We start from the raw sequence: 15252 nt of genomic DNA, 5'->3' as shown, positions 1-15252 counted from the left end.
TTAAGGAGCTACAATCTACGTCAGGAGTTTGTTCGCCTTGCGAAAGAGCAGTCTCTTGTAAACAGTAAACGAGTAGTATGCGACTACTACTGCCTGCTACAGAAGATGTCACAAGCATCTGAACCGAGAGTAGCTTGTTCGGAAATGTGTCTTCACAAATGCAGTCATCATATCTCGAGCAGTTAAGAGGGCACTCTTTCAAGATAAGGCATTCGAAGAACGTACCAACTGCGTCCTGTACTCTGTAATTGGATTTCTGTGCCACAAGGTAAAACAAATGACTGTGCCGACCAAAGCATGTAAAAGAACCTAGTGCACAATAAATTGTAACATGGATCACTTTCTGAAGGCATTTTCGCTGAGAGCAGGCGTTTTCTTCGATAATGATTTTAAAAGGCAGGTGCACATAATAAACATAATACACGAACATAATGGAGACGAAAAAGGCAACAGCAACACAGCGTTGTTCTTTTTGTCTCTCTTGAGTCCATGCTTTCTACTCTTGCATTATAAAATTATTAATCCTTACACAGTCTTTCAGATTCCTGCAATCATTTTTGATACTGTTAAAAAAAAAAACTTAATCAATTCATGATCAGTAACTTTATGCAAAATGTGATTAAATCGCACTCAATCGAGCATAACAGTGCTCACATACAGAGAATCGCTGAAGCCAAGATGTATGTAAAAATAGCGGAACACTGCACTCATGCACACACACGCACGCACATTGAGACCTTCTTGCAGAAAATATTCCTGGGTCTGCAGAGTTGCCATTGTCGAAATTGGTAGGGAAAGCGGTTGGTGGAGTGCCTTGCCTTTCGTGTTGACCATTGCAGCTGTCACGAGCACTTGAAGGCAAGGTGTTGCTCTCCAAGGAGGCATACCAGTGCAGGGGCCTCATCCGCACCAAGCCACTGTGCACCTCACACCTGGGTCCACATGCGGCGCTTCTCAGACAGAGGGGCACAGCATACCTCAGGACATGCCAGCTGGTAAGCGCAGTGACAAGTGAGATGCCCTTCTGTGTAAAAGTAAGCTTTGCAACGACATCTATTGCTTAAATGTATAGGAGCAGGAAAATCATTTTGATTTGGGTATCTGTTTAACAGATTGGAATTAAGTTTGCTGCATCGACAAGAAATACCTACAGCCTGCCAACAATTGGGAGGACTTTCCTTTTAAGCTTCGAAATCATCGTTTTAACAAAAATTGCCAATAAGGAGAAAATAAAATAAAAGTGAAGCATCACGTTTACAAAACTCTCGGTAACTCTGCCGTGAAAATGGGTAGTGTCAGAACACCGAAATGCATCAAATAGATGTAATGCAGACAACATTTGTAATATACGTGCAGCTCTAAAATGTCCCATTAATTTCTGAACAAAACTTTTGCAAAAACTTGCGTCGCCGCTGTAGCATTTTCACCTTAGTTGGAAGAGTGTGAGCTTGTGTTCTGGGGTTTTGGGCGCTTGCAGTGGTTGTGCGACACCGTTCTATTGTGTTGCATTTCCGAGAGCTCCATGGCCCATGCCTCTCTGCCTGGACGGGGTGGCAGTGGGTCATAAAACACTGTCACTTGGCTGTCATCCCGCCCATGGCAAGGTCAACGGGCTTCCCCCATTGGCCGACATTTTGGCGGGATTTGGGCCCTATTTGCATATGCTCCGGGTACGGGGTGCAAGACGGGGCCCGTGGAGACCACACCCAGGCGTCGGAAGGTGCGTACTTGTTCCTCTCTGCGGGCGGTGGCCCCCTTTGTCGGCCGATGGTGACCGGCTCGTTAAGGTTCCGGCCTCGGTGATGGCGCGCACTCTTCCGTCGTCTCGATCTCCTGAGGCAGCGTATTCTGATCCTGCCCCCGTCTGTTCTTCTGTCTTTCTGTTTCCATTTTCTTTCCTGTGGGGTGCGCAATGGCAGGTGCTGGGCAAAGGATAGGCGGCCTCTTTTTGCTGGGTTCTTTGTTCTTTGTTTTCTCTGTCGTGGTGCGCCGTTAGCAGCCACCGGCGACCATTTGGCCACGTTTTGTGTCGCAATTAGATTTAGAGTCGGATGTGTTGTTTAAACTTATGTTGTATCGAACCCAAGCTTAATGAACATTCTTTGTTTCTTTTCGAGAGCTTCACCTAGGGTCTCCCTTATTGCGCGTGCAAGCTTGCCTTCCCCTAACTGGGGCCGGCTGGGCGCGCGCCCGTAGTGGCGTGTCGGCACACGGAGCAGGCCGGAGCAGACGCGGACGCGGCGCCCTACATGTATGCATGGCAGCCCCGAGTGCTCAAACCCGCGGTGCTCGTCCGGTGCACGAGATATGAGATCGTGTGTCCCGTGAGCATAACGATGAGACCACAGTGTACACTTCATAAATTTCAGCTGTAAATCATCCTAGAACCTCGCTCTTTCACGGTCCTCTGGCTAAATAGAACCGTTCGGTCTGTCTCCATCTCACAATTTATCATACTTGTTCACTACTCTAATAGATGTAGCTCACAGGATGTGATACAGAAGCTATCCCTACAAAAGTATCTTAACTCACGGGAGTCCAATGTGAGGTCAAGTTTTTAAGCAATTTCCAATTCATTCCAATGGATGTTGCATCACAAGCTGTGTGTTTCATTTGCCTTTCCCTCTGACAGTATACAAGAAGCCCTGACTGTGTACCATATAGCATTGCAATTGAAAATTCAGGAGCCCTCCAGAGCCACGTGGAAAACAAGGAGTCCTTTGCCCAACAGGTGCAGTGCTTTTGGTATCTCCCTATTCATTTATTTCCAAGTGCTTGTGACTGCAATAGCCAGATGCACTACGTACAACTCAAGCTGAAGACAGTGAATACAGAACACATGATAGTTAAACCTGCTTATAACGAACCTCCATATAACGAATTCCTGGATATAACAAAGTTTTTCTATTCCCCGCCGTTACTCCATAGAAGCACATGTATTTGAGACCTCTACGTAACGAAGTGGCAGCGGGAGACCCCCTTGAAATAACGAATTTTCTCCGTCGACAACCTAGAGATTTCGCCCTAAATTTTGTCATTTTTGCGCGAGCAGCAGCCGGAAGCACCTTCTCCGCCGCGACGAAATGCGAAGCGCCGGCGTCGCTCATGGCGCGCTCGAATTCACGGCGAGTGCGAGGCGAGAGCGAGTGCACAAGTGCATGTGTGCGAGCGTGCGCGAGGCGGGCCTGCATCCCTCGACCCGGTGATCTTGCCGCCGCGAGCGTGACCTTTCCCCCTCCATTCATTGAAACCTGATCCCGCCACTTGCTGCAGCTGTCCTAGCCCGCCAAGCCGGCACTCTCCTTTTCCAGGGATGTTGCCGATGTTGATAAAATGGGTCCAAAAATTGCCTGCGCGTTAGAATCGAGTGCGACCCTAAATTTGCGCTACCATATCGCCATCGGCATTTCGATATGGCCGCCTCCTATGCACTTCGAGCCTAGCTCGAAGTGCATAGGAGCACCATGTGCTGTAGTACATATGCTTAGGCATTAGTCTACCAATTTATTTAAACAGCGAATGTTTAAAGTTTATACGGCCGATAAAACTACTATCCTTATTTCTATAGCTGTCTGCTAATCTGTTGTCGCAATCGATGCTTCACCTTTCGGGCGAAACTGGGACTTTTTGTTCATCGCAACTTTAGTGTATTGGGAGTAAATCTTGAGCGATAGTTGTATTTTTGTATGAAAGCATGAGGTACGTGGTACTGTAAAGGATTTTTTTCCCTCTCTTTTTGTCATGAAAGGTGCGCATTACAATCGAGCGCACGTTAGAATCGAGTAAATACGGTAAGCGTTTCTTTTCCGAATTTTCGTGCCAAACCTGCATATAACGAAATCCTCTTTATAACGAAGTATTGCGGGAATTTGTCGATTTCGTTATATCCAGGTTTAACTGTAGTATATGCACACAACACACAGGCACAAAGACGCACGCCGTCACATGTAATAAGTTAAATGCGTAGCTGTCAACTCTTACGATTTTATTGTAAAATCAACAACAATAATTTTATTCTCACTACGTCACTTGTCATTTGGATTCAGTTTATGGCAAAAATTATTTCCAGGGATGTGTGAATACAGTGAAATCTCAATATAACGAACTTCAGGGGACCGTGGCAAATTGTTTGTTGTTCTGAAAGGTCGTTTTAGTGAAAGCCCCCAAATTAACCATTCCATACATCAATCCATCAGTGCCTCAGTTGTCACCGTATGGGCCGTCCACTGATAGCCCTCGGCTCACACCGTTGCTATTTTCCATAGATGCCGCTGCCACATGCTACCGAAGCATCTTGGAGTAACCGTGGCGCAGGCAAAAGAGACGCCTGCAAAACCACTGGCAAGGAGGAAGCTCCATGTTCCTTGCCGCAGATACGGTTACTCTCTCGCTCGAGGCGGACACTTGAACTATTCCAAAGCGTGTGCAAATGACACCGTTGGAAAGCCGTCTTCCATGAACATTTCTCTGCATGCATATGTTGGCTGCCTAATACAGCTGCAAAAAGAAGAGGCACATGCAGAAAGAAGGGCGAAAGAGGCACGCCTCCGTTGCTAGGCAACACTTGTCTGTGTGGTTTATGCGCAGAGCAGGACCCATGTGGAACCCCTGGAAGAACTGCTCCCCCGCCTCCCCACTCGCAAAAATGTGCTAAACCACCGCCTCCACAACTTAAAGAAAATGTCCCCCTCTTGCACTGCTTCCGATTTTCCGAGCCCATGCATCGCGCCTCCCTGGAAGCAAGTTGAAACTTTCTGCGCCTTGTCATCTGCTAATACGCTGAAATCTAAGAATCCACAGATTTCGGTACATGAATTCATAGTACTGAGCCGTTGTCAATATGACATGGAAATTGAATAATGATTGTTATGCTGAAAAGTTCGGTATGCTGAAGTTTGTAGTACTAAAATAGTTTTACATTGAAACTGTAAGGCAGTCAGCACGAGATTGCAAGTGTGTTAATCTGAAAAGTTCATTAATGTGGTGTTCATAGTAACATAGTAAATGTGGTGTTTGTGGTCTTCATTGGTGAACTAGAGCGTAAACGTTGTCACTACTAACTACAGTCAACTCCTGTTAATTCGACCTTCATGGGACCGGAAGTGTTACCCGGTGTGGTGGCTATGGCGTTGTGCTACTAAGCCTGAGGGCGTGGGATTGAATCCCGGCCGCCGTGGCCGCATTTCAATGCGGGTGCAATGCAAAAACGCCCATGTACCGTGCATTGGGAGCACATTGAAGAACCCCAGGTTGTCAAAATTAATCCGGAGTCCATCACTACGGCATGCCTCATTATCAAATCATGGATTTGGCACATAAAACTCCAGAATTTCATTTTTTTTTGGGGGGGGGGGGGGGGACCGTAAGTTTGGTCAAATTAACAAATGGCAGCAAAATGAATGGATTCAAATCTTTTTTATTGCTTGAAATAGTCTGTCTTCATCGACAGACTACTTCAATACAGTATTACAATAACTATACATTTCATCATCGGTCAATGGTCCACAAAGGAGACCTTGTCAAAGGAGATGTGCCCAGAGCACAGCGCATCAGGGCAGGACAGGTTGCTTCCGTCACTGTCGTTGCCTATTTCTTCTGTTTTCAAGCTTTTATTAACGCATCTGCACACGTGAGGAGGTGCCGATTGGGGGTTAAATTAATCGAAGCGACATGCTTTCGCGTTCAAACTAGACTAGTTTTCCTTGCATAACAATATATGGTTTCCCACCAGGACTTTCCAGTGTGTTCGAATTAAATGAAAAGTTAAATTAACTGAATTAACAAGAGCCGACAGTGGTGGTGCAGGATCGATTATTCTGTGAACCGTTCAGAAAATTTGCAGAGTAATTCTTTCTTTCATGTTTTTGTATATGGTGACTGAGAACTAGAAGGAGACAAAGAGTATAGCCTTAACTCGTTGCCAGCATTTGTCAGGCCACCACAGTCATTCTCATGGAGGGAAAGGGGCTTCTTCAAAAACATTGTGATTCACACCCTTTGGGGAGGGCAAAGGCAGGTCTTCAGACAGAGCGAGAGAAGTGTGTAAAGAGTAAAAATAGGGTGCTAAGTGCATTTTTCCACAGGGTTAGCCTCGGGCTTTGGCTGCACCCTTGGTCACGATTGCACCTTCACATTTTTCAGTTGCATGGCTTTCAGTTTCTGCTAGTTTATGTTGTAGGCACAATAGCACATTCATTTTGCACTACATAAGCTTGAACAATGTGAACTAGTTGGTGCAGATGTGAGTTGCTTTGGGCACATGCAGCATAAAGGGCACTCTGAAGAAAGAAATTGTCACGTTCTGTCTTTTATTGCCTTTATCTTGTATTTTATGCTGCATGCTTGTGAACCAGTGGACTTTCTCCCTCCTCTCCATCCTAAGTGTTGGTTGTAGCCAGGGTTCGCACACCTCCTTGAAAATAATTGTGCTCCTTGATTTTCTTGAAAATTGGGGTTGGCGGAGACTTCCGAACATCCGAAGTAACAAGCTGGATGTTTGAAAACGATTCCATATATGTGTAGCCAGGCCAGGCCAGGCCAGTGGCCAGTGGTTGGTTGCTCAGCTGCAATAAACTCGAATAACGAGTTTATTGCAGTTGAGCAAGTTACATATAAAGAGAAGCAACGTGACATAACAGATCATGTGATTATGGGTGCTTGGTGATGACCAGAGATTCAGCCATGCTACATCTCCCCTTTATTGGGAAACAAAATAATTGTGCCTTTCAGGTTGCGGGTATCGACAGGGCTTGTGGCGAGTCCTTGGGCTTGTGCGTAGCTCTTGAGTGGGGTGTTCTTCTTCGGGTGCCTTCGCCGGACTACCTTTACGCAAAGATGGGTTGTTAAGTCCCGCAGATATTCTCTTGTGCGCCTGATTTCCCGACCATCTTACATTCTCAGGGTCGCTGAACTGTTGGCTGGCCTCAGAAGAATAGCAGGCCACCAGATTCGCTGGAGGAGGGTGTCGTATGTAGTGACTGGCTGGCCTGAAGAGAGTGGCAGTAGGTGCATCGCTCCATGGTTATAGTAGACCTGGTGTTGAGGGATTTCCTGGAGCCTGCTGTCAACGGCTTTGCTTGGTACTGTCTCTGGTACTGGGTGGCCTGTGGGCACAGGCAGAAGGGTGCTGGTTTGCCATCCCATGAGTCTCTGTACAGGGGACTTTAGAACATCATCTCTGGGGGTGTTGCGCCATTCGAGCAATGCCATGTGAAAGTCAACTCAGTCATGTGCACATTTCTTTAGAAGATTTTTGGTCTCTTGTACTGCTCTATCCGTCATACCATTAGAACAGGGATGATACGCTGGAACACGCTAGCGCAAGACAGGGGTAATTGGAGATCGCAGGGAGAGGCCTTCGTCCTGCAGTGCACATAAATATAGGCTGATGATGATGATGATCATGATACAGACTTGGCGTAACACGAGCAACACCTAGCTGCTGCAGAAAATCTTTGAAACACCGGTTGCTGAACAGTGGGCCGTTATCACTGCAGAGCTTAAACGGCAAGCCATGTGTGGGAAAGAGTTATGTGCATCATGACATCAGAGCGCTAGCAGTGCTCTAACAGAGTCCCCGGATCTCAAAAAAGAAAGAATAAAAGTCAACAATTACGGCAAATTCACGGCCCTCATGGAAGAACAGGTACATGCCAACGAATTCCCAGGGCAGCTTTGGGATATCGTTGCAATGAAGAGGCATTCTTGTGTTCTGCGGCTGATATTTCTGGCTGACAGCGCAATTCTTGAAAAACTGTTCTATCATATGTGACATGTTTGGCTAGTACATCACGTCTCCTGCCCACGTGTTCATCTTTTCCGCTTCCGGGTGTGCAGCATGAAGACACAGCATAATTTCTCGCTTCTTTCAAGATGGTGTACTAATTACCTTGTTGCTTCAAAAAACAAGCCTGTCTTGCGTATGCAGTTCTTCTTTGTAAGACCAGTGCGGAGGCAGTTTCGGGTACCTCGCTTTGTTCTGGCCGGCTTGTGTCAGCGTAACCTTGAAGCTTGATGAGAGCAAGTTCTTCGTTGCTGGCCGCAAGAAGATCCCTCAGGCGCTGTTGCGAAGCTGAAATGTATGCAAGAACATTTACTTGAAATTGCTCAGTTTTTTCTTGCATGAGCATGAGGGAACCTAGATAAAGCGTCAGCCAAGAACAGCTCTTTCCCTGGCTTGTAGATCACCTTAATAGGATATTGCTGCAAAGTCAAACGCATGCACTGCAGGCGAAGTGGGAACTGATATAGTGGTTTGCTGAATATCGGCACCAAGGGGCGATGTTCGGTCTCGACAGTTACACTTTCCTGGCCGAAGATATAATAGTGAAACTTGATGAAACTATGCACAATTGCCGCTGTTTCTTTCTCAATTTGTGCATAGCATTCCTGTGCCTCTGTGAGTGAGCATGGCGAGAAAGTGACGGGGCCGCCATCTTGAATAAGCACCGCACCAATTCCAATTCGGCTTGCGTCAACCGAGAAGGTGACTGGCTTATTTGCATGGAAGAAAGAAAGGATTGGTGCGTCCAGTAAGCTCTAACGCAGTGTTTCATAACTTCGCTGCTGAGCCTCACTCCAAACCCATGGTCACGGGATCGAATCCCGGCCACAGCGGCCCCATTTCGATGGAGGTGAAATGCAAAAATGCCCGTGTGCTTGCGTTGTAGTGCACATTAAAAAACCCCAGGTGGTCAAAATTAATCCGGAGCCCTCCACTACGGCGTGCTTCATAATCGGAACTAGTTTTGGCACGTAAAACCCCAGAAAGAAGAACAAACCCATGCAATGTCTTCGTACAGCAAAGTTCTCAATGGGGTGGTCACGACAGACACGTTAGGAATGAAACGTTGCACATTCATCACGCCTAGAAAGACTTGGAGTTCCTTACTTTTAATACTTTGGCTCTTTCATTTCTAGTACCGTAAAAACCCGCATATAATACGGACCCGTATATAATACGAGGTGTTATTTGGGGTTAGCAATAACGAAAAAAAAGTTTTCACCCGCATATAATGCGAGCGAGAAAAACCCACAGAAAGCATTGAGAATCTAATCTCGTTAACTCGGAACACGCTTAATTAGAACTGATGCTGTGGTTCTGTCAAAGTTATGTGTATTGCTATGGGCGAAAACGCCCGGTAATTCGAACGCGGAAGCATTTGCGACGGTTAATTCGAACATACGGCGCACCGATAATGCCCTCAGCAGTGCTCCAAATCACGCGGCGGCACCTCCGACCGGCATTGCTCCGAAACCGCCATAGAGCAAAAGCTTAGGATAGACCCCTCAACGCCACGCGGAGAAAAAGAAAACGAAAAAAAAAAAAAAACGCGCGGCGGCAATTTCACTCTCAAATAGCAAGGTCGCCGTTTCACCGTCGAGCTGGAACCGCTTGTAAGAGCCGGTGTCTCGGCCAACTTCCCAACAACAGCAGAAAACGAAACTTCAGGGAAAGGGCTAAGTTGGCGCCGCGCCAACGGGAGCTGCGGCGGGCGCGCGCGGAGCCAGTCGAAGGTGGGGGGAGCTACGAGGGAGTTGAGAGGGATGGCGAGGGGAGCCACTGCCACCGAAGCGACGGCGTTGCCAAGTCCAAATGCGCTTATCTGCCCCCGTTGCAACTTTGCAACTGGGATTTCATCCCAGCCGTGAACGCTGCCCCCGGTGACGCCGAAGTGACGCCCTGCAGCGCAATTTCCAATGGCCTCAGCAGCTAAAATAACTTTCCTTTTAAAGGCAGCTGGGTACTACTTTCGCGGTCCCGACATCGTGCGAGATAGACTAGCGAACGTACCGATTCTTAGCGTGGTCAAAATGGCGCCCGTTGAAAGCAGCAGCAGCCTACCGACGCAAACGCAAGATGACGCATACTCCGCTACAAGTCTTGATGATGATAGCAGCGAGTAAAAACGAACCCGAAACTGCAAATTTTACACTGAAAACTTTGGGATCCGCATATAATACGAGGCAGAAATTTTACATGGTAAAATTTAGAAAAAAACCTTGTATTATACGCGGGTTTTTACGGTATGTCCTTCACTCGACCTGGGTCTAGGCAGAGGCCTTCTGTGCTAAGGATGTGCCCTAGGTAGCGGACTTTGGCCTGCAAAGAAGTGCATTTTCTTGAGGTTAAGCTTGAGGTTGTTTTCGAGACAGCGTGCGAACAAAAGTGACAGAAGGTGGTTGTGCTCCTCCTTTGTGCGGCCCCAAAGTAGTATGTCATCCGTTAGCACAGCTATGCACGGTAAGCCTTCCAGCAAGCGATGCATAGCTGCATGGAAGATTTCTGGTGCTCACGTAATGTTAAAGGGCATTCGGAGAAATTGATAGCGTCCATACGGTGTTCTCATCGTACAGAGTTTAGAGCTCAATTCAGAGAGTTTAATTTGCCAAAATCCTGACGCTGCGTCGAGCGTTGAGAAGTACTTAGCACCAGGCAACTGCGAAGCTGTGTCTTCTAGGGTTGGCATTGGGTCATGTTCATGCAGCAGCAATTTAATAAGCACCGTAGGGTCCAGGCAAATTCTCACCTTGTCCTTAACAACTGTAACCCAAGGTAGCCGGACCACTTGGTAGGCTCGGTTACCTTTGTTGATTCCTTGTGCTTCCGTACACTGTAGTTCAGTCGTGACCTTACCCTGAAGAGCCACAGGAACTCTTCTCACTGGAATGACGGCGCCCACTGAGTCTGGCTTGAGCTTCATCTCGTACTCGGCCTTTTAGTTGCCCGAGTCTTTCCCAAGGCTTCTGCAAAAGGCTGCACTGGCGGGTACAGTGCATGCTGTATGTTTTGCATACAATATATGAAGCCCAGACTTTCAGCTGCTGCACCACTCAAAGTGGCAGGGACGTCTTGTTCGACAATAAAAAATGTTTGTTCCTTGGTTCTGTCATTTGCCGAAAGCATAAATTGAACTTTTGCATGCGCGGCTGTTGGGTGCCCAAATAATGCTGGGAGCTTGACATTGCAGGCTTGTTGAGGCTTTTCTGGCAGCTTTGCAGCGTTGCTTTTTAAAATGGCACAACAGTTGCCGCCAGTATTTAGCTTGCACGTTATGGGATGGTCCTCAATGTAGACTGCCGCGCTCCAGTGATCGGTGGTTATAGCATTGACAGTCAATGTTTGCAAAAAAAAAAAAAGAAATTCGTCGTCTTCAGCTCGTAACTCTCGCATTTGTTCGTTGACTGTGCATGGAAACAACTTGCACGCTCGAGTGAAATGGTTCCGCCTTCTGCACTACCAGCATGTTCTTCCTTTTGCTGGGCACCCTCACATTTGTAGCAGACGTTTTTTTCTTGTTGCTGCCATGTTTACTATGGTGCCTTCGCTGGCACCTGTCGCTTCACTTATCTCACGGAAATTCTGTTTGCTTTGTTCTTGCGCACTGCAAATGTCGACCGTCTTTTGGTACAAAGGGTTTTCTGTGATCAGTCTTTGCTGCAAGCTCTTGTCCTGAGTGCCCAAAATTATTCGGCTACGCAAAACGCAGTTTTCAAGGTCCCCAAATCCACAGTTCTTCATTAACGCACGCAGTTCTTCAACGTCTTGCCGTTATTTTAGTTCCTTGAACCAAAACGAAATTCTTGGTATGTTAAGTTTGTTGTGGGCCTGTAATGCTCCTCAAATTTCTTAATCAAAACTTCATCATTTCTGTCCTCCGCTTCTTCGAACCTGAAGGTACCTTATGAATTACAAGCCTCTTCGCCTATGGTAAGCAGCAGTGGGGCTGCTTGAACTTCTTTTGGCTGCTTGTTCAATTCTGAAGCAATGGAAAACAGCAGAAACTCACTTTTCCAAATTTTGCACACAATCCAAGGGTCGTGCAGTGCGTCCGTGGGCTTCGAGGGCGGCAAGTATCATGGACGCCATCGACATATCGGCTGGGTTCTGCTGCCCCCATGTGGCCAGGCCAGTAGTCGGGCGAACAACGTATTTACTGCAGTTGAGCAGGTTACATATTGCATAAGTGACATTTGTGCTTGTTTCCACCACGCAACAATATAAAGGGAAGCAGTGTGACGTAACAGATCATGTGATTATGGGTGCTTGGTGACAACTGCAGAGTCAGCCGTGCTACAATATGTATTCTCTTATGAGAGTTTCACTAAGCAATTGCTGCCTAGCATGTCTACAGCAACTGACAACAGACTTGGTAAAATCATTATTGTCATTGTGCTAGACGAAGCCAGATCAAGCGACCAGCATATTTGTTGTTTTGCCAGTTGATTTACATGGCAGCCATCACGGCTCAGTTTTTTAAGCCTAAGCTCTACAAATGCCTGAAGGAAAGTAAGCTTCAGCTATTTGGCTTCAACGCGATGCGTACCTTCCAGGCGAAGTCGAATCCTCATTGAGCGAAGTATGTGATGTGCCGCAAGGCGATTGACATTAGAGACTTTTAGTATTGCGGAAAATGCTGCGTTAGCGTTAGCGTGTTACGCACGCTAAATCTTTGCGGAACGCTGTTCGATAGAGTTTTAGTATAGCGTAAGACAACGATGCGCCGCTAAGCGCAAAACCATCTAGCTGCGAGTAGTCAAAGCAGCAAACTGAGCAGCTCGACAACCAAACTAGCCGTGTGGATCCACGCCAAGCCTTGAAACGAGCCTGCATGTCAAGCGCTCGGGCCGAGTGTGCCACCATGTTTGCAGCGCTAAAAACTTAGCGAGCGTTTAGCGTCTCCGCTATATTTGAAAAATAGCGGACGCACGCTACCCGCAAAACTGAAATAGCGTTCTGAGCATGCGCAGTCTGACCCCGCTATTTTATTGCGTTTAGCGTGGTGCCATTTCCGCAATACTAAACTGTCTATTGTTACAATGGGAAAGTTAAAAAGCCACCTCAAGAGATTTAAGCGTGTGTGCAATTTATGTGTCTGCTTACATATAAAGCATTGAAGCTAAGAAGGAGGTTTGAATATATTTAAGTTCATGTGTATATCTGAAGTTTGTTTCAACCTACTTGAATTTTGGCCTTCAGTAACCTGGAAGTTCTTGAATAGTACTTGATTTTTGCGTCAGATGTTCGGTACAAACTCTGGTTATAGCTTTTAAACACCCTTGCTTTTATCGGAGAAATGCCAGTTGCAAGCCTGCGAGTTCTAGTTTGATCCTACAACATTATTTTTTATTTTATTATAGCTTGAAAGTCTAAAGAACAAAGTTAGGAAACTTGAGGAGGTGAGTTTTTGTTTTGATCTGGTGCGCAATTGTTACCAGTTCATGTTCAAGTCTCACTGACATTTTATTCCTGAATTTAGGAGAAGGAACACTGGATGCTGGAATGGCAGCTGTTGCAAGTGAAGTACGAGAGGCAGGCTAAAGTAAGACGCTTGTTGTGTTCTCTTCTTCACAGTCAAAGCAACCCCTCCCCAAACCACTAAGATGTTTCTTACTCTTTTCGAACATTCAGGGAAGGCCGGGACATGTAGGCCTCTCTGTTCAGGTCAAACTTTTGCATTAGAGGGCTGTTACCCTAAGAAACATTGTAGAAAATGCATCCTTCAGCACTGTAAGTGCTTAAAAATGGTTTATCTAGTAGTTCACCAACTAAGACATAGGGAATAGTCATTAATGCAAGAAACTGCTCTTCGTATCACACGTAAAAGAAATACCGTATCTTAATCATCCGTAAAAAGAAAAATACTGCTTCTTAACACGTATGGTCTCGGTTCTTTACCTTTACAGGAATATTAGCCACAGGTAACTGGGAGTTACTGTCACTTAATAAACCTATCTTAGAGCATGCACGTTGATAATAAAATGTGCACGTTGGTCTTTTTGGAAACTCTGTTTATGAAGACACGAACTACACAACGGCCCTTCATGCACTAATCAAATCAGTCACACTAATATGATCAGATGCACGCTTGAACATACGTGCGCATCATGTGGTACCGGCATACTGACGACAGCATTAGCAAAATTGAACGACTTCAGAGAAAATCCGGCATGGTTCCCCCTGCCGACTAATGAAAGGTAATGCTGTTGAGCCACTCTACTTAGGCAAGAAAATCTCAGCAGATTCAATTCCTTTTAAGTAACAAACTTGCTGTCGACCCCAACCTGTCAACACTGGCAATGAGACAAAGACAACACGCTAAGTCGCATTCCTTACACTGTGCTGTGCCAGAACCAATACATTTAAGAAATCTTTCATTCCAAGGACGATAACAGAGTGGAACAGCAATAATAGAAAAAACTTTGTCTAGTTCATACTTAACATATAGCAGTGTTAATACAGACGAGGACAAAGAAACAAGGTTCAGAACACGACCTAACTAAATACCAAAATTTATTCTTGATCTGGTGCTTAACCATCTCTTGTTCAAGTCTCACTGACAGTTTATTCCTGAATTCAGGAGAAGGTCAGCACATTATTCTAAACTAAATCTCAAGACTTGTGTCTGTTCTTGTATTCTGGACATTGTTTATTTGTCCTCGTCTGTGTTAGCGCTGTTGTATGCCAAGAGTGAAACAGACTAAAAAATGCACCACGTATTCACATTGCGTGACCTGTCTGCAACATTGTCTGTTGTATTCCTTTTTCTTTTTGCCTGCCCTGTTTGGGCCTACCTGGTGCCTGCAGTATAAATAAATAAATGCACAACATGTAGCTTAAGTTGTCATATCAGGTCTTTGAAGTGCTGGTCTGCCATAGTCTTTCCAAAATGCATGCTCACAAGCACGTGAATATGCACAAGATTCCAAGAAATCATGCATGCATATGACAATTTGTACAATATAAATAAAAATCACATCAGTTCACTCCTATATACTTATCTGCGATGTATACTAGTGCCATGCTTCAGGCAGGTACTGCTTCATTTCTGCAGCCATAGTAATTTCACTGAGGATTTTTTATCTGTACATGCTGTGCAACTGTAAAAGGTGTAAGGCTTGCACTCATGCACGCATGTGACTACTTGTAATCTTTCTGCGTGTGCTCCCTGCGTAAATGTTTGCATTTGAGAGCAAGGCGGAAAAAATGTGCTGCATTTCATAACCCTTGCACTCATTGTCTATCCACACGCAATAGTGCGCTGACCACCTGTTATTCTGAATTGGGCTAATGCAAGGTTGTTTGTATAAGGTGTATATGTACACCTCACATTTCTTTTGATTGTTTTTGCAGGACATGTTACCAGTGTCTGGGCAGCTTCTAAACAAGGGCGAAGGTCTGTGATCCTGCTTGCCAACTTGTTTCCTTTGCGAGAAGCGTCTCTTATTGTTGATGAAAGACGGCAATCACTT

The 15252-nt window shown here is 45.9% G+C and overlaps 1 protein-coding gene across 5 annotated transcripts in view; it reads left to right on the top strand.

Moving 5' to 3' along the window:
- LOC119457495 (protein phosphatase 1 regulatory subunit 21-like) overlaps nucleotides 1-15252 on the top strand; it is a 144959-nt gene that overhangs the window by 87808 nt on the left and 41899 nt on the right. For 4 of the 5 annotated variants that reach the window (XM_049670129.1, XM_049670130.1, XM_037719080.2 and 1 more), the window contains 5 exons: nucleotides 840-995; nucleotides 2633-2731; nucleotides 13141-13179; nucleotides 13260-13322; nucleotides 15134-15176. In XM_049670129.1, coding sequence (XP_049526086.1) covers nucleotides 840-995; nucleotides 2633-2731; nucleotides 13141-13179; nucleotides 13260-13322; nucleotides 15134-15176 — 400 coding nt within the window. The remainder of the gene's footprint in view (nucleotides 1-839; nucleotides 996-2632; nucleotides 2732-13140; nucleotides 13180-13259; nucleotides 13323-15133; nucleotides 15177-15252) is intronic. The other variant, XM_037719081.2, reaches the window with a different exon arrangement.

This window comes from Dermacentor silvarum, chromosome 7, assembly GCF_013339745.2.
Source record: "Dermacentor silvarum isolate Dsil-2018 chromosome 7, BIME_Dsil_1.4, whole genome shotgun sequence".
Taxonomy (NCBI): Eukaryota; Metazoa; Arthropoda; class Arachnida; order Ixodida; family Ixodidae; genus Dermacentor; species Dermacentor silvarum.
This window is presented reverse-complemented; position numbering and strand designations above follow the sequence as displayed.